The sequence below is a fragment of the Stegostoma tigrinum genome, chromosome 5, assembly GCF_030684315.1.
Source record: "Stegostoma tigrinum isolate sSteTig4 chromosome 5, sSteTig4.hap1, whole genome shotgun sequence".
NCBI lineage: Eukaryota > Metazoa > Chordata > Chondrichthyes > Orectolobiformes > Stegostomatidae > Stegostoma > Stegostoma tigrinum.
The window spans coordinates 128,423,764-128,446,463 of record NC_081358.1 but is presented as its reverse complement, the minus strand read 5'-3'; the positions used below and the strand labels follow the sequence as shown (position 1 = coordinate 128,446,463).

General features: G+C 43.1%; 1 protein-coding gene across 1 annotated transcript in view; it reads left to right on the top strand.

Moving 5' to 3' along the window:
• Nucleotides 1-22,700, top strand: part of abcb8 (ATP-binding cassette, sub-family B (MDR/TAP), member 8) — a 61,523-nt gene that overhangs the window by 7,928 nt on the left and 30,895 nt on the right. Inside the window, exons 2-6 of the mRNA XM_048529708.2 lie at nt 1,350-1,692; nt 9,728-9,883; nt 13,608-13,702; nt 16,665-16,770; nt 17,167-17,328. Coding sequence (XP_048385665.1) covers nt 1,350-1,692; nt 9,728-9,883; nt 13,608-13,702; nt 16,665-16,770; nt 17,167-17,328 — 862 coding nt within the window. The remainder of the gene's footprint in view (nt 1-1,349; nt 1,693-9,727; nt 9,884-13,607; nt 13,703-16,664; nt 16,771-17,166; nt 17,329-22,700) is intronic.

Genomic DNA, 22,700 nt, shown 5'->3' with positions numbered 1-22,700 from the left:
CGATCTGGCTAGGAAGGTAAATGGTTGTTAATGGGTAGTATGTAATGGCAGGCAATGTGATAACAAGGCCTGGTGTGTGTGGTAGAGGGCTAGGACATGGGAGAGTTTAGGCCTTAAAATGATTGAACTCTATTGAGCCCAGAGGGCTGCAGGGTCCCCAGGCAGACAATGAGGTATTATTCTTCAAGCTTGCGCTGATATTCGTTGAAACAGTTTCAAGCCAGGGACACACATGTTGGCCAGGCAACAGGGTGGTGTGTTAAGTGGTAGGTAACAAGTAGCTCAGGGTCTCTTCTGTGAGCAAAATGCAGGTGTTCTGTAAAATAGTCCCCCAGTCTATGCTTCACTTCCCCAATGTAGAGGAGACCACATGGTGAGCAGTGAGTGCAGTAGACTAGATTGTACAAAGTGCAGGTGAAGAGCTGCTTTACCTGGAAGAGATGCTTGGGCCCTTGGATATTGAGGAGGTGTGAGATAAATGGGCAGGTGTTGCATCTTTGCCGCTGCAGGGGAAGGCACTGTGGAGTGGCGTTGGGGGTGAAGGAAGAGTGCACCATGGTGTCCTGGAGGGACCGGTCCCTGCGGAAGGCAAACAAGGGAAGGGAGGGGAATATGCGTCCGATGGTAGGATCTTGCTGGAGATGGCAGAAATTGCATCTCATCATCTTCTAGATGTGGATGCTGCTGGGATGGTAAAGAAGGATGAGGGGAACCCAGTTGCTGTTGTGGTAGGGAAGAGAAGGAGTGAGAGCAGAAGGTAGGCTGGACCCAGTTGAGGGCCCTGTCAACAACGGTGCTGGGGAATCCTCAGTTGAGGATGAAGGTCGACATTTCAGAGGCTCCTTTGTTGAAGTTGGCCTCATATGAACATGGGTAATGGAGAAAAACTGGAATCAATGGGTATTGGAGATAACTCTTCACTGGTAAGAATATATCCGGTGTAGAGGAAGATGGTTGCAGTTGCTGGATGGCCCCAGGGCTTCAATAAGAAGTTGAGGTGATGGGAATATGGGAGAGTAAAGGGAGGAAGGATTTGAGGGGCTCATTGAGAAGTGGGGGCAGCGGGTGTCGCAGAGTAGAGCTGGAACTATGGGAGGAGCAGTGTCTGTAACATAATAAGGTGGGGCTGCGGAATGGCGCATTGAGGAGGTAGGATTGTGGGAGGGGGACACGTAAGACGTGGGGCCATGAGAGGACAATGGGCGAAGGGACTCGAGAGTATAATGAGAGAGGGCTGTGGGAAGAGCACAGTAAGGCAATAGGGCTGGGGTCATTCACAGATTTGGAAGCCTTTCCGAGCCTGCATAATTGTTAACTTGTTTAAGTTTTTTAAATTTTTTTCTCTGCAGGATCTGCCTGAGCTGGGATCAGTCATGTTGGAGATACCCTCTAGCTACAAAGGTTTCAGAATGTACTTCCATCTTCCAGCTGTTGTACAAGTCAGGAAAAAGCATCAGACAGTGTGTGTATGGCTGGCTACGTGGCCCAGTGAGGAGTCGTCATACCTTCCTGTTGGCAACCTCTCCTGGGCTAATAACTCTAGGACTGCGATTCCATAACAAAATCGCACAGAGTGAAGAAGAACAGAGGTGTAAAGGTCTTAAATCCCAGCAACCTGTTCCTGAATTTAACTGGAAGGAGTTTTGGAAGTTTCTTCGCCCTGAATTTGCCACTCTGATCTGGGCAATACTTGTAAGTAACTATATATTGAGATCAGCTGACCAAAAGTGATCTGAAGCGTATTGAGATATAGTTCCAAGTATATCTGAGGGTGTGGACAAAGCTAGCATTTATTGCTCATACTTATTGTCCTGGAGAAGGTGGTGATTAGCTGCCTTTTTGAGCAACTGTAGTCCGTGCAGTGTAAGGACACCCATAGTGCTGTGAGAGAGCAAGGTTTGAGGATTTTTACCTCAGTGCTGAAAAAACAGTGATATATTTCCAAGTCAGGATGGTGTGTGACTTGGAGGGGAATTTGCAGGTGATGGTTTCTTATTCTTACTTTGCAGACATTGGTTAATGGTAGCCTAATGTAACATTCCTGGCCCATAGATTCTGGGAAGAGAACAACATGGGAATGGGTGCAACGGAAAGTAATTTAACAAATTGGTGAGACTAAGAAGGACATCTTCAAGATGGTTACAACCCATGAGGTGGCCATTAAACCCACAGTGTGTATGTGGCTTTTAACAAGACCTGCTCCATAACTTGGAGGGAAGATGGTCTAGTAGTATTATCGCTAGACTATTAATCCAGAGACCTTGGTAATGTTCTGAAGACCCAGGTTCGAATCCTGCTGTGACAGATGGTTGAGTTTGAATTCAATGAATATTTAGAATTAGGAATCTAATGATAACTGTAAAACCGTTGTCAATTGTTGGGAAAACCCATCTGGTTCACAAATATCCTTTAGGGATAGAAACTGCCATCCTTACTTGGTCTGGCCTACCTGTGACTCTAGATCCACAGCAATGTGGTTAATTCTGAATTACCCTTTGGGCAATGATCAACAATAAATGCTGCCAAGCCAGCAACGTCCTCATCCTGTTAATGAATAAAAAAATGCTGAGATCATAAGATCGTAAGAAATGAGAGCTGGGGTGTGTGCCATTTGACCCTTTGGGATGCTCAGCCACCTACTAAGATCAGAGCCTTTTGTTTGTCTTTTGTTTTGCATTAAGTGGACACGGATTATTGCATTCAGTCCCTTGTACAACTCTTCAGATAATGAAGCAGTCTATGCCCACATGCAAGAGTACCTGGACAGTATTCAGGCTTGGATTGATAATTGGCATGTTATATTTGCAGCAAACATGCCAGGCAAAGAACATTTCCAAAAAGAGAATCGAACCACTTCCACGCGATGCTCAACAATCTGAGCATTGCTGAATCCCTTGTCATCAACATCCTGGGAATCACAATTAACTGTACCTGAAGTGAACCTTTATAAATACTGTGGTGATGAGTAGGTCAGAGCCTGGGAATTTTGCAGCTAACAGCACGTCCTGCCCCTCAATTGTCTCCCCACCATCAACAAGGCACAGGTCAGGAATGTGATGGAATACTCCCCACCTTCCTGTATGTGTACAACCCCAACAACAAGCTTGACACTATCCAGAATAAAGCACCCTACTTGATTGGTACCACATCCACTCCTTCCACCACCAATGCTCAGTAACATCACTGTGTGATATCTACAAGATGAGCTGCAGAAATTCAATTTGCAATTTTTCATTCAGAACAGAGTATAATTGTTCCAGCACAGGAACAACAGCCAACTGCCTGTAAGGGTAATTTAGCTAGTCTCAATCCCCTATGTATTCTTAACCCTAACCACTAATGCCTGAGAACAAGGGATCAAAGGCTTTGCAATACCACCTTTGCAAATTGCACTTCAATCACAGGCCACTTTGATTTGGAACTATATCCCTGATCCTTCATGGTTGACGGATGAAAATTCTGAAATTCCCTCTGTACATTGCACTGAATGGACTGCAGTTGTTTAACAAAGCCACGCACTTTGATAATGGATGGACAGTAAATACCAGCCGTGACAAACAATTTCACATCCTCTGATAAAATTTGTAAAAAGCATGTTCTGCTTGCATGGTGATGTTTAATTGCTTACATTGCTTGAAAATTCTTCATTTAATTTCTGAGGCACTACTTTAAATTTGAAAAGCATTTCCCAGTATTTTGCTTTCACCCGCTGCTTTGGGACCAGTTGTCAGTTCCAGAATGTCAGTGGTTAGTTGGTTTAAAATGCAGAATCTGGCACTGCCTTCTGCCAGCAGCCACAGTCATACAGCATGGAAACAGACCCTTCGGTCCAACTCGTCCGCACTGACCAGACATCCCATTCTGAACTTGTTACATTTGCCAGCATTTGGTCCATATCTGTCAGAACCCTTACTGTTCATATATCCATTCAGATGCCCTTTAACTGTTGTAAATGCACCTGCCTCCACTGCTTCCTCTGGTAGTTTGTTCCATGCCATACCACCTATTGTACGAAGAAGTTACCCCTCAGTTCCTTTTTTAAATCTTTACCATCTCACCTTAAATCTATGCCCTCTATTTTTGGACTCCCCCCACCTCCCCCTGACTCTAGAAAAAGACATTGGCTAGTCACCATATCCATACATCTCATAATTTCTTTTGGGAGTGGCAAAGGGGACATGGCAGACTATACAGAGTTGCTGGGCATGTGCCACTGCTCAACTGCGTCACAGCAAACTATCTACCCAGCCCCGATTCTGTCCTCTAACTAGAGAGGCCTAAAGCCCAGCTCATATGGCAAAGGAGCATCAAACCGTGATGATACCACAATGAACTTGCTCTGATGTCTCGCAGCTGAGTGAAGTTTGACTGGCAACTGGAGAAAGTCGGTCTGCAAGACTGTTGCTGACCTTTTTATGCTGCTCTGCTCCCTCGATGGCTTCTTGGAAAATATTACTCATTATGTTTAAAGAGGAAAATTTGTCCTTGTTAAAGGCAAAATGCACCCTAATTGAAGCAGTGCAATACTAACTAATTTATACATTTTCCTGCACCAAATATTTGCATCAACGATAGATAATATGACACAAGAATCAGGAGCAGGAGAAGGCCATTTGTCCCCTCAAGCCTGCTCAGCTACTCGATAAGATCTTGACTGATATGATTGTGACCTCAATACCTAATCTTATCCAACCTTCATAACCCTTGACTCCTTTATGAATCAAAAATCTAACTCTGTCTTGAACATAGTCAATGGCCCAGACTCCAGTGCTCTCTACAAAAGAGAATCCCACAGACTAACAAGTGTCAGAGAAACTGTCTCTCCTTATTTCAGCTTTTAATGTGAGTTTCCTAGTTCAAGATTCCCCACAATGTTATCATCACATTAATTTAAAAACACAATATGTATTAGAAAATTTTAACTTCGATTCTTCAACAGCTAGCATTTTATGATCAGGATGATGTTATGGTAATATCACCAGTTTAGCAGCTGAGAGGCCTAGGCTAATGCTCTGGGGTCATGCATTCAACTCCTAGCATGGCAACTAGTGGAATTTAAATTCAAGTAATAAATCTTGAAGTGACAGCTAGTCTCAGTGATGGTGATGATCCCATCATCAGTTGTTGTAAACTACCATCTGATGCACTGAAGCTTTTTACAGAGGACAGTCTGCCATTCTTACCCAGAATCTAGCAGACATGTGACTCCAGATCCATAGCAGTGATTCTTAACTGCCCCCTGAAATGGCTCAGCAAGCCGCTGCATTCAAGGATAGTTAGGGGTGCGTAACAAATTTGACCATGTCAGCAATGTTTACATCCAACCAACCAATAAATTGTTTTTAATTACAGTAAGGAAGTAAAATTAATGAAATACTGAATATGATTTTGCTCCTAACATGTTTATCTAACTACAAGGAAATTAATGCTTTCAGTGTCCAGCTGATTAAATTCTGAAGCACAGTCATTTCATTGTTGTTTCCATTTGTTTACGAAGTTTTCTTTTAACTTGGTTGGATGATTTATGCAGTTGTCCCATATCTAGAGGACCTGTAGGAGTGGAAAATGATTTTGGCCCGATCTGATTTGGTTTTCACGACAACACAACATACTTTCACACCGGGCAATCTGTCAGTTGTTGAATAGGACAGTGACATCTGTAACTGAACTATCAATTCCTACATTGTAAAATTGGTACTGTTTCACCAGAAATTGAATTCGTAGGCCCACAAAAACTTGAGTTAAAATCAGGAAAAGCTTTCACTAATGATACCTTGGGGAGCTAATAGAGAGAGTCAATTTGCCTGATGAGCAAAACTGCAGAACCGACAAATGTAAAAGCGTTGAACAAGGATTCCTTCTTCGTGGAAATACTAATCCGCCTGAATTTGGAATTGACAGATGAGGTAGTTAAATAGGGAGAGGGGTGAATCAGATTTGTACAGAACAGACGAAGCATTTTGGCCCATTGAGTCTGCACCAACTTATCAATGTTCATCCTACTTGGCAGCAATTGGTCCATAGCTTTAACTGTTATGACATTTCATTTGCTTATTGATGCACTCTTTGAAGGTTGTGATGTTTCCCACCTCTATTATGCGCCAAGGAAGTTTATTCCAGATTCCCACCACCTTTTTGCAAAACATTTTTCCTCGAATCCTCTCTAAGCCTCATGATCTTCACCTTAAAATTTTGCTCCCTCGTAATTGACTCTTTACTAAGGGGAACAGCTGCTTTCTATCTATCCTGTCCTTGCCCCTCATGATCTTATATGCTTCTATCAGGTGTTCGCTTAGCCTTTTTCTAAAAGATGGTATGATGTAGGAGCAGAATTAAGCCGTTTGGCCACAGAGTTTGCTCCAGTACTCAATCATGGCTGATGTGTTCTGCAACCCCATTCTCCAGCCTCCTCCCTGTAACTCTTCATCCCCTTACTCATCAAGAACCAGTTACTTGGCTTCCACGGCCCTGTGCAGCAATGAGTTTCATAGATAAACCATTCTCTGGCTGAAGAAATTCATCCTCTTTTCAGTTCTAAAGAGTTGTCATTTCACTTCTGAAGCTGTGCTTTCGAGTCCTACCTCCTACTTTTATTTTTATTCATTTTGTGGGATGTTGGCATTGCTTGCTGGGCCAGCATTTATTGTCCATCCGTCATTGCCCTTGAGTTGGTGGTGAGCTGCCTTCTTAAACTGCTGCAGTCCACCTGCTGTGGGTTGACCCACAGTGCCATCAGGGAAGGAATTCCAAGTTTTTGTCCCTGCAACAGTGAAGGAATGGCAATATATCTCCAAATCAGGAAGGTGAGTGGCTTGGAAGGAAACTTGGAGGTGGTGGTGATCCATTGTCCTTGTCCTTCTGGTTGTGGGTTTGGAAGGTGCTATATGAGAATCTTTGGTGAATTTCTGTAGTGCATCTTGTAGATATTCATACTGCTGCTACTAAGCGTCAGCGGTGGAGGGAGTGGATGCTTGTAGTTGTAATGCCAACAAAGCGGCTGCTTTGTACTGAATGATGTGCAGCTGCTTGAGTGTTGTTGGTGCTGCACTCATCCAGGCAAGTGGGGAGTGTTCTATCACACCTCTGACTAGTGGCTTGCACATGGTGGACACCAGTCTTCTCCACATCCACTCTATCCAGGTCTCTCAGTATTCTGTAAGTTTCAATCAGATCTACCACATCCTTCTAAACTCTAAAGTACAGATGCAGAGTCCACAACTGCTCCTTGTATGACAAGCCCTTTATTGCCAGCATCATTCTTGTAAACACCCTTTGGATCCTCTCCAATGCCAGCACATCCTTCTTTAGATATGGAACCTAAAACTTCTTGGGATATTCCAAATACAGTCTGATTAGACCCTTGTACAGCCTCAGCAGTACATGTCCGCTGTTGTATTCTAGCCCTCTTGAAACAAATGCTAACGTTATATTTGTCTTCCTAACTGAACCTGCTCGTTAACCTTAAGAGAATTATGAACTAAGACTTCCAGGTCCCTTTGTGCTTTAGATTTCCCAAGCCTTTTCCCACTTAAAGTCTAAGCCTCTCTTCTTCCTACTAAAGTGCACACTTTCCCATGTATCCCATCTGTCACTTCTTTATACACTTTCCTCGCCTAGCTAAGTTGTTCTACAGCCTCCCCATTTCCTCAACACCACCTGCCCCTCCACCTATCTGTGTCATTTGCAAACTTAGCAATAATTATACTTTGTCTAGATTGTTAATGAAAAATGTAAATAGGTGTGGTCCCAGCGGAATTCCACTAATCAGCAGCTGCCATCCTGAAAAAGATTTTTTTTATCAGTCAGCCAATCCTCTATCCACGCCAGTACTTTGCCTAGGATAACAGTGTGGAGCTGGAGGAACACAGCAGGCCAGGCAGCGTCAGAGGAGCAGAAAAGCTGACAATTTGGGTTAGGACCCTTCAAATAGATTTCTAAAGAAGGGTCCTGACCCAAAACATCAGCTTTCCTGTTCCTCTGCTGCCTGGCCTGCTGCGTTCCTCCAGCTCCACACTGTTATCTCAGACTCCAGCATTGGCAGCTTTTACTATCTCTGAGTACCGTACCTGGAACACATGGGCTCTTATCTTATTTAGCTGCCTCAACCACAGAACCTTGAGAAAGGCCTTGTTGAAATCCAAATAGATCATGCCCACTGGCTGTCCTTTGTCTAACTTGCTTGTTAGCTTCTTAAAGAATTCTGACAGATTTACAGGTAAATGAATTTTTTCTGCATATTGAAGACAATCCAAGCCTATACAGTCTCTCTTCACAGCTAAGATGCTCCTCCCTGTAACCCTTCATCCCCTTACTCATCAAGAACCAGTTACTTGGCTTCCACGGCCCTGTGCAGCAATGAGTTTCATAGATAAACCATTCTCTGGCTGAAGAAATTCATCCTCTTTTCAGTTCTAAAGAGTTGTCATTTCACTTCTGAAGCTGTGCTTTCGAGTCCTACCTCCTACTTTTATTTTTATTCATTTTGTGGGATGTTGGCATTGCTTGCTGGGCCAGCATTTATTGTCCATCCGTCATTGCCCTTGAGTTGGTGGTGAGCTGCCTTCTTAAACTGCTGCAGTCCACCTGCTGTGGGTTGACCCACAGTGCCATCAGGGAAGGAATTCCAAGTTTTTGTCCCTGCATCATCCTGGTGAGCAGAGATAATGAGAACTGCAGATGCTGGAGAATCCGAGATAATAAAGTGTGGAGCTGGATGAACACAGTTAGCCAAGCAGCATCTCAGGAGCACAAAAGCTGACGTTTCGGGCCTAGACCCTTCATCAGAAGCTGTATGATTCAATGATAGGACTGTGTAAAGTACTCATTCCTCTTCCTTGACCCACTATTATCTGAATCTGTTGCTGACTGTTTCATTTCTTCTCTCAGAAGATGAAGGGTCCAGGCCCAAAATGTCAGCTTTGTGCTCCTGAGATGCTGCTAGGCCTGCTGTGTTCATCCAGCTCCACACTTTGTTATCATACAGGTGAATTGCCTCTGCATCCCTTCCAATGTAATCATGTTCTTCTTTTAGTACAGTGAGCACAAATGGTAAGTGACTTGGAGGGGAACTTGCAGGTGGTGGTGTTATCATGCATCTGCTGCTTTTGTCCTTCTAGAAGGAAGTGGCCAAGTGTTCGGAATGTGCAGTTAGAACAGTCTTGATGAGTGTTGCCCTGCATGCAGTAGATGGTATGCTATTTCTGTGCATTAGTCAGAGAGGAGTAAATGCTGAAGATGGTAGCTGCATTGCTGATCAAGTATAAGTGATAATGGGAACTGCAGATGCTGGAGAATCTGCGATAACAAAGTGTGGAGCTGGATGAACACAGCAGGCCAAGCAGCATCTCAGGAGCACAAAAGCTGACGTTTCGGGCCTAGACCCTTCATCAGATGGGTCTAGGCCCGAAACGTCAGCTTTTGTGCTCCTGAGATGCTGCTTGGCCTGCTGTGTTCATCCAGCTCCACACTTTGTTATATTGCTGATCAAGTAGACTGTTTTATCCTGGATGGTATTGAGCTTGAATGCATATGTACTAAAGAAAAATTTACAGGATGATGAGGAACCAAAGAAGGAATGAAATTAATTGGCCAGTGCTATGAATTGAATTGTCTCATTTTATGCTGTACGATTCAATGATAGGACTGTGTAAAGTACTCATTCCTCTTTCTTGACCCACTATTATCTGAATCTGTTGCTGACTGTTTCATTTCTTCTCTCTGTTCCCAGTTTGCCTTTGGTGCAGCTCTGCTTAATACTCAGATCCCACTGTTGCTGGGAGAGCTGATGAATGGCCTTGTCCAGTGCCTGCAGACAAACCCAGCCTGTTTCTTCAGGGCCATGAAGGTGCCAGGTATAAAATTAATGATTACCTACACTCTGCAGGTAAGATTTGGTCAGATGCCATGGGGTTTATGTTTTGAGTTTACAACTCCTGCTGAATGCATGTGTTTGTTTGAAGTACCTATCCTAGGAACAGTTATATAGAGTTTAATAGAGTCATACAGCATAAAGAACCCCATTGGCTCATTACAACTACTCTGATCTACTTTCTAGGTCTTGGCCCATAGCCTTGAATGTTATGACTTATCAAGCGCTAAGGTTTGTGAGATATCCTATCTCTATTCCAGCCCAGGCTGTGCCTTCCGGATTCCTACCACCTACTGGTTGAAAAATGTTTTCCTTAAATCCCCTCTAAACCTCCTGCCTTCACCTTTAAAATTTGCCTTCTATTGATTGACTCTTCAACTAAAGGCAACAACTACTTGCTATCCACCCCTCCCATGCCTCTCATAATCTTATACACCTCCATTGGGTCCTCCTCAACCTTCTCTGCTGAAAAGAAAACAACCCAAGCATATCCAGCTCCTCTAAAATAAACTATCCAAAACATCATCCTGGAGAATCTTCTCTGCAGCCCTTCCAAATTTGTCCAGCATGTCCATTGATGATGAAGTTGTGGTGACTTAGCTGTATTTTAACATCTACTTTCAAGTACTCTGCCATCTCATCCTTAATAATGGACTCTCAAATCTTAGCAATGGCTGAGGTCAGGCTAACCAGCCTATAGTTTCCTGTCTTCTGCCTCCCTCCCTTAAACAGGCTTCTTACATTAGTCATTATCCAGTCCTCTGGGAGTCTCCCTGACTCCAGTAATGCCTGAAAGGTTACCACTGATGCCTCCACAATTTCCTCAGCTATCCCTGTTAGAAATCTGGGCCTAATCAATCCGGCCCGGGTGACTTATCCATCTTCAGCTTCCCCAGTTCCTGTTAATAGCCACTGCGCTCATCTCTGCCTGACTCTCTTGAAGTTCTGAAATGTCGCTAGTGTATTCTACTGTGAAAACTGGTGCAAAGTACCATTTCATTTCCTCTGCCATTTTTGTGTTCCCTGTTGCTACTACTTCCGCCTCATCTTCCAGCAGTCCAATTTCCACCTCTTGCTCTGTCTTAACTTTTTAGATGTCTAATAAAACTCTTGCAATCTTCTTTTCATATTACTAGCTAGCTTATGCTCATATTTTATCCTTGCCCCTTATTGCTTTTTTTTAGTTATCCTCTGCTGGTTTTTAAAGGCTTTCCAATCCTCTGGCTTGTCACTAATCTCCATCACCATTGTTTGCTTTGTTTTGCTTTTATGCTGTCCCTGTCTTCCCTTGTCAGCTGTGGTTGTCTTGTCCTCTGCTTTCTTATTCCTTGGGATGAATTTCTGCTCTGCCTCCTGATTTATCCCCAGAAACTCCTGCCATTGCTGCTCTACTGTCTTCCCTGCTAAGCTCCCCTTCCAGTGAAATCTGGCCAGCTTCTCCCCCTCCATCTGCAGGGTAAATTCTGTCACATTTATGGTCATTGCTCCATTGGGTTCCTTCCCTTTAGTCTCCCTAATCGAGTGTGCCTCGATAGACTTCATCAAATCCAGAACTGCCTGTTCCCTGGTGGGCTCTACCACAAGCTGCTCCAAGAAAACCATTTCGTAAACATTGAATTTCTTTTCTTGAGGTCAGCTACTAGTGTGATTTTATTTTAGTTTTTCCCCAAGTCCACCTGCATAATGAAGCCCCCTATATTTATTGTAATAGTGCCTTTCTTACATGCCTTTTCTATTCAATTTATTTTCTTTCCCCACATCCTGACTACTGCCACTTGGCCTGTACACAACTGAATTCAGACTCTTTTTATTTTTAGTTTTGCAGTTCCTCAACTCTACCCACAAAGATTCTCTGCCTTCTGACTGTAAATCGCCTCTTGTGATTGACTTAATTTCATTTCTTACTAGCAAGGCAATCCTGCCTTCTTGCCTATCTGCCTGCCCTTTCATAGGACATGTATCCTTAGATATTTAGTTCCCAGTGTTGATGCCCACTACGTCGTTCCTGCCAATTTCAATCTGCACCACAAGCTCATTTATCTTGTTTTATATACTGTGTGCATTTTAAGTACGACACTCTATCCTTCCTGTCTTTGAAAGTTTTCCCCTTATCTGAAGTGAGATTCTTGACCCTTTTCCTTCCTTTCTGTCCTATGACTTGTTCTGGAAACTTTAGTAACCTGTCCTAAGCATACCCCACCCCCGCCAACCCCTCACCACCCGTTTTCCATAATTTTCCATGGAACTGGCCTCCCTATAAAGCCCTACTAACAGCCCTAGTTATGCAATTCACCAGGACTTGGACCCAGCATGTTTCGGGTGGAGGCCATCCCATTGGAACAGCTTCCTCCTTCCCCAGTACTGGCACCAATGTCCCATGAATTCAAACTTGTTTCTCTCACGCCAATGTATGAGTCTTGTGTATACCTCTTTAATTTTGTTGACCCTGTGCCAATTTGCTTGTGCCTCACCTATAATCCAGAAATTATTGTTACCTTTCTGGTTCTTTTTGTTTTCTAAATTTAGCTTCCAGCTGCTCGTATTTCTTCAGCAGAACCTCTTCCCTCTTTCTACTAATGTCATGGGAACCTACGTGGTTACAACAATAGGATCCCTCCTTTTCTTCCCTCTCCAACCCCCATCACCTCATATTTATCAGGGTTAAATTCCATCTGCCACTGATTTTTTCCACGTGTTCAACCCATTTGCATCTTTCGGAAACCTAAGACCTTTTTCCTCTCTATTTACTACCCTGCCAATCATCATTACATCCTCAAACATACTTATCAAATTGCAGGTTCTCCTCCAGATAGATTAAATATATGACGAACCATAGGGGAACCAGCTCTGGTCACATTGGTACATCTTTGGAAGTAGCTTTACTCGATATCTAAAAGTACTGTTCCTACCCTGTTTGATGGCGACAATGTTGTGGAAACTTTACTTTCAGTTTACATTTTCAGAATAGAGGGAGCTTTGCTTTATATCTAACCCTTTGCTGTCCCTGTCCTAAGGATGTTTGATGCAGATAACGTTGAAGAAGAGTCACTTTCAGTTCAAAAAGTTAGGTACAGAGTAAAGGAAGCTTTACTCTGTACCTAATTCCATGCTGTCTACGTTGTGGAAGTGTTTGAAGGGACAGTGCTGAGGAAGCTTTATTGTCAGTTTAAGCAGATATAGGAAGCTTTACTTTCTGTTGGTAAGAGTAGAGGGGGTATTACTTTGAATCTAAGATAACAGTGTGGAGCTGGAGGAACATGGCAGGCCAGGCAGCATCAGAGGAGCAGAAAAGCTGATGTTTCGCGTCGAGACCCTTGTTCAGAAGCAGGAAGGGGGAAGGGAGCTCAGAAATAGACAAGGGCTGGGGCCACCACCCTTCCTCCCTCTCTTTATTTCGGTGCTCCATTCCCCTCCCCATTTTTGAGGAAGGACCCTGACCTGAAATGTCAGCTTTCCTGCTCCTCTGATGCTGCCTGACCTGCTGTGTTCCTCCAGCTCCACACTGTATTCACTCTGACTCCAGCATCAGCAGTTCTTAATATCACTTTGAATCTGAGATTGTGTGCCACTGACACATCCTGTTCAAAATGCAGGCTATTCCAATTTGTCAAAATTTTGCCTTCAAAATTATACTTTTAAATTTTATACTCAATGTGTTTATAAATTTGTATTTGTAATATTTTTGCGAGTATTTTGCTCTGAATCTGGTTTAATGCCACTACTGTTCTCTGCTTATCAGGGAATCCTGACTTGCTGTTACATCACTCTCCTGTCCAGAATTGGGGAGCGAGTTGCTGCCAGCTTGAGGAAGGAATTGTTTTCAACTCTGCTCAGGTCTGACTTTTGTTGAGGCACTGAAGAGATCGCTGTGTTGTTTGATATTAAGATAAAATTGTAACATGCTCTCTACAAATCCACTTAGGTGGTCAACTGCCAGTAGCCATGCCTGCTGTTGCCTGGTCTCCCTGTGGACCAAGATTTAAAATCAGAGATGTGGGCCATAGAAATGTAACAGAGTTTCACAGGATGAAATAAATAGCAGGGATTATGGAAAGATTTAATCCGTGAGTACTTTTGTTAATTTTCAGTCTTCCCAACATCTGAGACAAGAAGGACCAGTGCTTTTCACAGTGATAATTGTTTTTTAATCTAGATCTGTGTTCTATTGATGGTAATCTTCTTTTACAAGGAGTTTTGGGGAGTTTTGTACAGTCATGTGCAGCATTGGTGATAGCACATCCGTAATGTTGTGTGTAGTTATTGTATTCATTTTTACGGAAGGGAATGTGTACACTGTTGGCAATTTAATGAGGGTTCACTAGATTGGTTCCAGTGATTTGAAGTTTGTCCTAATGAGAGACTAAGTGATTTGGGTTGATGTTCTCTGGAGTTCAAAAGACTGAAAGGTAACCTTGTTGACACGGACAAGATTCCAAAGACTTCTGATTTACAGCATCCACATTTCTTTCGGTTTTTATTTAAGCTTCCAAAGAGGCTTGATAGGTGAAAGAGATTTTCTCCTTTGCCTGGGAAACCTGGAACATTGGACAGTCATGCGATAAGAGGCTGAGCATTTAGGACTGAGATAAGGAGAAATGTTTGAATCTTTGGAAGTCTTGGTGTGTTTTTTTTTTGAGTCTTTGAAATTCTGTACTCCAGAGCTTTGTGGAGGCCATCATTGAATATTTTTAAGGCTCTGATCGACAGATTTTAGATCTCTCAGCAAGTTAAAACATGTGGGAATGCACAGGAAGGTCTGTGACCCTGACTGAAAGCCAGAAGAGATTCAAAAGGCTGAATGACCTATTCCTGAGGTCATTGACTTGCTTGCCGAGCTGGATTGTTCTTGTTCGGATGTTTCGTCACCATGCTAGGTGACATCATCAGTGAGGCCTCCAATGAAGTGAGGTTTTTCTGCTCCACTTGGAATAAATACGGTCCGGTCCTTTTATAGTGAGTTGTGTCATTTCCCGTTTTCACCTGTATGGATTTGTACATGGTGTCCAATTCTATATGTTTGTCGATAACATCATGGATGGAGAAACATGCCTCTAGGAATTCCTGAGTGTGTCAGTTTGGCTTGGGCTACTATGGTTACCCTGTCCCAGTTAAACTGATGGCCTTCATTGTCGAGTGTATCAATTATTAAGGAGAGTTCATCATGGCATCCCACAAGCCCACAGCCACTCTCTGACAAACACTTCCAAGGATTAAAGACCTCGTTCCCACAATGTGCAGAACCAATGTGGTTTACAAAATACCATGTAGTGACTACCACAAACATTACATCGGACAGACAGGAAGGAAACTTACCGTTGGAATATATGAACATCAGCTAGTAGCAAAACAGCACGATGAACTCCCCTTATTATCGGTACATTTTCAGACAATGAATGCCATCAGTTTAACTGGGACATGGTAACCGTACTAGCCCAAGCCAAAAATAGACATCCGCGGGAATTCCTAGACGCATGGTTCTCTACCCATAATGCAATCAAAAAACATGTAGAATTGGACCCCACATATAAACCAATACAGATCAAAGCCAGAAATGACACAACTTACCATAATGGACCTGACAGCATAAATTCCAAATGGAGTAGAATAACATCGCTTCATCGGCAGCTGCACTGATGATGCCACCTAGCATGGTGACAAAACATGCGAACAAGCCAGCTCAGCGAACAAGTCAACAACCTCACCCACAACCTGAGCTATAGATCTTTGCCAAAACTTTAAATGACCTATTCCTGCTCCTATTTTTGATATTCGTATGTATCACGTGGTGGACCACACTGAAAGGGCCGAAGGGCTTTTTCCTGTTGCCATTTTTCAATGTCTAAGAGCATTTTATTGACTAAACCCAATAAAGAATTCTATCAACTAATATGTACTGTTCAGTTATGGAGGGAGCATGAGAGACAATCTGAGACAGTTAACTTGGCTTTCTGAAATCCATGGTATGTTCGGCAGATTAAAAGGAACTTTTTAAATTAATTAATTGGATAGAGAAATGAATTGACAGCAAATGCAAAAGTTGAGAACTTGAGAAATGCTAAGTTTGAGTTGTTGGGTGACAGTATCAAGAGTACAGAACAAATTTGGGTAAATGGAGTTGAATGGCAGATCAGACCTGAGGGGCTGAATAGAAGTTGCTTTTTCCTTCTGCTTCTGCGTGGACATTTTCATATGCTGGTCCGAGTTTTTAAAAATCAAGCTCATTTAATTCTTTGATGGATGGGGATGTCAAAGGTGAGGCCAGCATTTGTTGCACATCCCCAATTCCCCTGGAGAAGTTGGTCAAGTGCATGAGAGGAAATGTAGATGCATGAGTAGAAATTTAGTTGACAGGCAAGCAGGTAAGGCTGAGGCCAATGCTACTTGCACTGGAGGAGGAGACAGAAGTGGGGAACCTGCCCCCTCCAGTCTTCCCAGAATGGGAAATTCTTGTGCCTACAAGGTGGTGAATGGAGCCCTACTCCCTCAGGATGTTGAGTTCCCATCACCTGGGATAGGAAATAGCCCTGCCTTCACGGTGGGGAACAGTGTACCCTGCCCCTTGGTGATTGATTTTGCCCTGCCCGACTGGAAGTGGAGTATACCTGGACCTTTTTGAGTGGGTAATGGAATACTCCTCGAGAGTGGTATACCCTGCCCATGGGGTAGTGGTACCATGTCACCCAGCTACAAGGTCAATGCTGAGCTTCATTCTGTGAGTGTCTGTGGATCTGTGAATTAATCTATTGGGAGAATTGCTTCAGTTCAAACCTTTTTTCTTTTCCTGTTGTAATCACAGGCAGGACATGGCATTCTTTGACGCCACTCGAACAGGCCAGATGGTGAGCCGCTTAACTAATGACATTCAGGAGTTTAAATCCTCCTTCAAACTGGTGATATCTCAGGTGAGGCTGCAGGAATCTCCTTTTAAAGTTGCCAGTATGTAACGAAAGATGTTTTTCACCCTTATTTTCTCCCTTCCTCAGTATTGTCACAGGGTCAGTACTGAGCAACTGTCAGACTGTTTGAGTGTCAATATTCAGGGAATGCCTCACTGTCAGAGGGTCACTATTGAGGGGGTGCTGCACTGTTGGAAAGCCAGTACTGAGGCAGTTTATTCTATACCTAAATCTAATGCTGTACAATCTTGGGAGTGTTTCATAGGGACAGTGTTGAGAAAACTTCATTCTGTATCTAGACACTGTCCTGACGATGTTTGATGGGGAAAGTGTTCAAAATGTTTTTTTTTCATTCTTTCTTCATACTTTAACTGCCTGGCTTTTTTCTGATTTGGACTCCAGGGTTTGAAAAGTCTTACTCAGACGATTGGCTGCTTGGTTTCTCTCTACTTCGTGTCCCCAAGGCTAACAAGCCTGATGTGTTTAGTGATGCCACTCCTCGTTGGAACTGGAGCGTATATAGGCTCGTACCTTCGGAAATTTTCCCAAAAGACACAAGAACAGGTATAATGGAGAGAAGCAGTGAATGTTTGTGTGATTACTTGCAAATCTTTGAACAAATACAAAATGAAGGCGACAACATGTGGGTTAATCAAATTCAAAGATGCAGCTAAGGGCCTAGGGAATTAGTCATTTGAATGAAAAGATGGGGGGATGTAACTCACTATGAATCAGTGTCTGGATACAATTAAGTAAAGGAGACCACTGAATACTTTTTCTGTTCCTTCACGGGATATAAACTTTGGCTAGAACGATGTTTATTACTGTTTTCCCTGAAGAAAATGGTGGTGTGTCCGTTAAGGGTTGTAGTGCTTGTTTTTGCTGAGATTAATTTCCTCCAGGAGAATAGCCTCCATCGTGTGTGGCGCTATCACCGTGCTCAATAGGACTGACTTCGAAGAGATCTTGCAACTTGAGGCTGGGTATCTGTGAGACAACGTGGGTAATCAGCAATAGCATAATTTTACGCCAGCACAATCTATAGCCAGTATATCCCTCACTCTACCAACAAGTTAGGGAATTAACTTGGTTCAGTGGAGACTGTAGGAGGGCATGTGAGGAGCAGCACCGGGGCATAGCTGAAAATGAGGTGACAACCTGGTGAAGCTACCAAACAGGACTGCATTTGTGCCAAACAACAAAAGCAGCAAGTGTAGATAGAGTTAATCACAACCATCAAATCAGATCTAAGTGCTACACTTCTGCCACATCCGATTTTGAATGGTGGACAATTAAACAGCCCACTTGGAGGAGGCATCCTCAATGACAGAGGAGTCCAGCACATGAATGCTTCAGCCTTACCTTTTGCATTAACAATCTTCAGGCAAAAGTGGTGAATAATTTCAGTCTCCTCCAGAGGCCCCCCAACATCATGATGCCTGTCTTTAAACAATTTGATTCACTCCACGTGAAATCAGAAATGGCTGAAGACACTGGCTACTGCAAGTGACTGGGCCCTGACAAGCTGTTTCAGTACAGTTACTACACTGACATCTATCCTACCAATGTGAAAAATTGCCAGGTATTGTCCTGCCTTCAAAAAAAAACGACAAATCCAATCTGGTCAATTAATGCCCCATCAGTCTACTGGTGACCATGACGAAGGGCGTTGTTGACAGTGCTTTCAAGCAATCCTTGCAAATGAATATCTTGATCATTCATGCTTAGTTTGGGTTCTGCCAGGGCCATTCAGCTTCTGATCTCATCACAGCCTTGGCTCAAACATGGACAACGGAGCTGAATTCCAGAGGAGAGGAGAGAGTGACAGCCCTTGGCATCAGCCTGCATTTGATGGAGTCTGGCATCAAGGAGCTCAAATAAAACTGGTGTTATTTCTAGCACAAAGGAAGATGATTGTGGTTGTTGGACGTTGGTAATCTCAGGTCCAGGACATCTCTGCAGGAGTTCCTCAGGATATATTTGTTTCTGATCGCCCTGTTCCGAGATGTTATTACACGCTTCTGGCATAGGTTGGGCTTGAATCCAAGTCTCCAGTTCCACTAGCACTGCTCTACAAGAACCCTTTGTACCTCAGCGTAGTGTTCTGGGCCCAAAAATCTTCAGCTACAGCATCACTGACCTTCCTTCATAAAGGAAGGTGATGACCTAGTGGTAGTATTTTCAGACTGTTAATCTAAAGACCCAGGTAATGTTGTGGAAACCCAGGTTCAAATCCCACTATGGTAGATGGTGGAATTTGAATTCGGTAGAAAATCTGGAATGAACAGTGAAATGATAGCCATAAATCCATTGTTGAAAATGTCCATCTGGTTCACTAATGTCCCTTTTGGAAGAAAACTGCTATCCTTACCTGGTCTGGCCACAGGAATGTGATTGACTCTTAACTACTGTATTGGATGGGCAATAAATGCTGATGTAGTCAGCAGTACCCTCATCCTGTGAATGAATATGAAAAAGTCAAAAGTAACAGGGGGATTGAGTTTAAGAGTCGTGAGATCTTGTTGCAGCTCTATAAAACTTTGGTTAGACCGCACTTGGAATACTGCGTCCAGTTCTGGGCGCCCTATTATAGGAAAGATGTGGATGCTTTGGAGAGGGTTCAGAGGAGGTTTACCAGGATGCTGCCTGGACTGGAGGGCTTATCTTATGAAGAGAGGTTGACTGAGCTCGGACTCTTTTCATTGGAGAAAAGGAGGAGGAGAGGGGACCTAATTGAGGTATACAAGATAATGAGAGGCATAGATAGAGTTGATAGCCAGAGACTATTTCCCAGGGCAGAAATGGCTAGCATGAGGGGTCATAGTTTTAAGCTGGTTGGTGGAAAGTATAGAGGGGATGTCAGAGGCAGGTTCTTTACGCAGAGAGTTGTGAGAGCATGGAATGCGTTGCCAGCAGCAGTTGTGGAAGCAAGGTCATTGGGGTCATTTAAGAGACTGCTGGACATGCATATGGTCACAGAAATTTGAGGGTGCATACATGAGGATCAATGGTTGGCACAACATTGTGGGCTGAAGGGCTTGTTCTGTGCTGTACTGTTCTATGTTCTATGTTAAACTCCTGCTTGTAGTCATTCCCAGCTTTCAATACCAAGACTTTGGCAAAAGGCACTTCCTTCCTGAGTCTCCTCACAGCTGATTGGTCTTCCAACAACAGGTTTCTGGTTTCCTGCATAAAGGCTCCCTAGTGAACCTTTTGGCTGCGAGCCCTGAGGGAGAATCAACTTGTGATTGGAGGAGTGTCTCCCTCACCGTTTTGGCCACCCACCACCCACCCAGGCAGATTTTCAGCACGTGCAGGGGACTTTCTGGGGGCAAATCCATTCCGATGAACATTAGTATTGGGCCTCACTGCACAGATGCTACTGGAGCTGCTGAGTTCCTCCAGCATGTGCTGTGTTTTTTTAAAAATTTGAATTAAGCTGAAACTGTGTATAAATTTCCTATTCAGTGAAATTGGAATATGCTGGAATCATGATCTTGACCAGTAATCATGTTTTCAGAGCTTATACCTCAAAATTTGCCAAAGTAATTACCCTTGCTGTTTGCCTTTTTCTTCCAAACTTTTAAAATGCAACCAGTTTAGTTCCAAGAAGGGGAAGTAACCCCATGCAATAGAGCCATTGCTTAACTTTATCGTATTAACCTGAGACAGGCACACTCAGTTACACCCACAACTTCTTATTTCCATGCACCTAAAAGCATACTAAAACTCTTAACCATTCATTATTATTGAAAACTACCTCGCACTTCTAATCTTCACAACACTCATTGAATTTAACAATATTTTTGGCTTTGGATAAATGTTCTAAAACTTTCAATAGCAACCTCTTGCAGCCACAAGGAAGTTGACAGACTTCACTATTTTTAATGTCCCTCAGTATCAGTTTTATCCCCTTCCAGAAGAATCCTCCTAGAAATAGCATTAATGCCAAACAAAGCAATTGCTTTCCTACAGCTGAAGCAGACATTTTGACATGTCTTATTCTTGGACCAGTTTTGCTACAACATTATACAGAGATATGCATGTTAACCACACAACATTAACACAAACATACAGGACCAAAACACAGAATGTTACCAAATCTCTACTGGGCACTAGCATGCAGATGCACATAGAACAGGACGGTTCTATAAAATTCAGAGACACAAGTCTTTTCCTTGTTCTTGCCATTTCAACAGCTTTGAGTACAGTGGTGCTTCCAGCTGAATCCTGACTAACCATTCTTGACCAGTTTCATATTTCTCTCAAAGCTGCTCTGTGGACAGCTGCTACATGTGTACATCATCCTGTGTTCTGTCTTAGGTACTGGATTATGAAGATCTGGATAACCCACTCTGTTTAAGAACCCGGAGGTACTTGTCCCCATCTTCTTTCAGCTCTTGGCTGCTTGTGAGAAATCTGTGGAGTGAGAGTCTGTCTTGTGTTACACCTCACTGGGGGTCATGCGCTGGAAATCAAGCCCCACTATGCCCGGAGTTGTTCCAAATGTGAAAAGATTTACTCAAACTACCTCAAGTTCACAATTTACCTGATTTAACAAACTCCGCTTGAAAGAAAACACCAAGTTTCTGTACTTAACCAGAAAATAACAATTACAAACAAATTGTCTTTAACCAGTGTTGATCAGGAAATAAGAATTGCTGACTTATAATGCTGTATTACTTAAACTCTATCCCTCTTAAATCACCCCTCTTGTGAACAGTCAGACAGACACATGGATATTAAGGGCAGAAAAGGAAAGATCAGGGAAACACCGTTTGATTTCCCTAGTCTGGAGCATAAGATTTGAATTGCTTTCTTTCTCTTCCCTTAAGCTCTTTTAAAGTTCTTTGCTCTTGATGCAAGACTTTTTTGTTCACTGATGCTCTCTTCATTCATTGGTATAGAATTAGCCTTTTAACTGCCTTTTAAAGGCATTTTATTCCGCTAGCAGGGGATATTTAGAGAAAAATAAGTGGAAGGCAGCTAGCTTTTGCTGGTAGAGATAGACACAGGGTGATTTGTTTTGATGCTTTCTCATTGCAGACGAGGTATGTTTTTCCTACTCTGTTCCACAAAAGCCAAAGTCACTGGGTCAGGGCCCAATCAAAGTATTGCTATCTAGCACAGATAACAGTGTGGAGCCGGAGGAACATGGCAGGCCAGGCAGCACAGAGGAGCAGGATAGTTGACTTTTCGGGTTGGGACCCTTTAGAAATCATTTCTGAAGAAGGGACCCGACCCGAAACATCAGCTTTCCTGCTTCTCTGACGCTGCCTGGCCTGCCATGTTCCTCCGGCTCCATACTGGGTTATCTGACTCCAGCATCTGCAGCTCTTACTGTCTCTGTCTAGTAGTTGTCCCATAGATCACAACACATCCGCTCTGAGGTTTGATTTTAGGTCTGGCTGTATACAACTCAGCATTTTAGTAAACACTTAAAGCTGCAGCCATCTCCTCACACTGTCCTTTTTTAGTTTAAAGAATCATCAAAGCCCTTCATCCAAAAATAATGGAAATAAAAAGACCTGGTCTTCATGTGAAAGCAATATACTGCAGATGATGGAGATCTAAAATAAAAGCAAAGTGTTCTGAGAACCTGAGCAGGACTGAAACGATCAAGAGGAAAAACATTCGATTCCAAATGATAACTGCTTCCTTCTCCTCAGTTGCAGACTTGAGGGGCGTCAGGCTGTTTACACATCTTGGATGGTGTCATCATGCTGTATGGTCATATTGTAGACCCATCATACTACATCATATCAACAACCATCGCACGTATGAAACTACTTCATGGTCTTAGTTTGTAGTTCAAAGGTCATAGAGATGGATCCAATAAGCCCATTTCCACTTAAAAAAATATAGTTGCCGTCCATTGTTTTCTAATCATCTGCTGATCCAGGGAAACAATAAAACCAATAATTTAGTCAAAACAG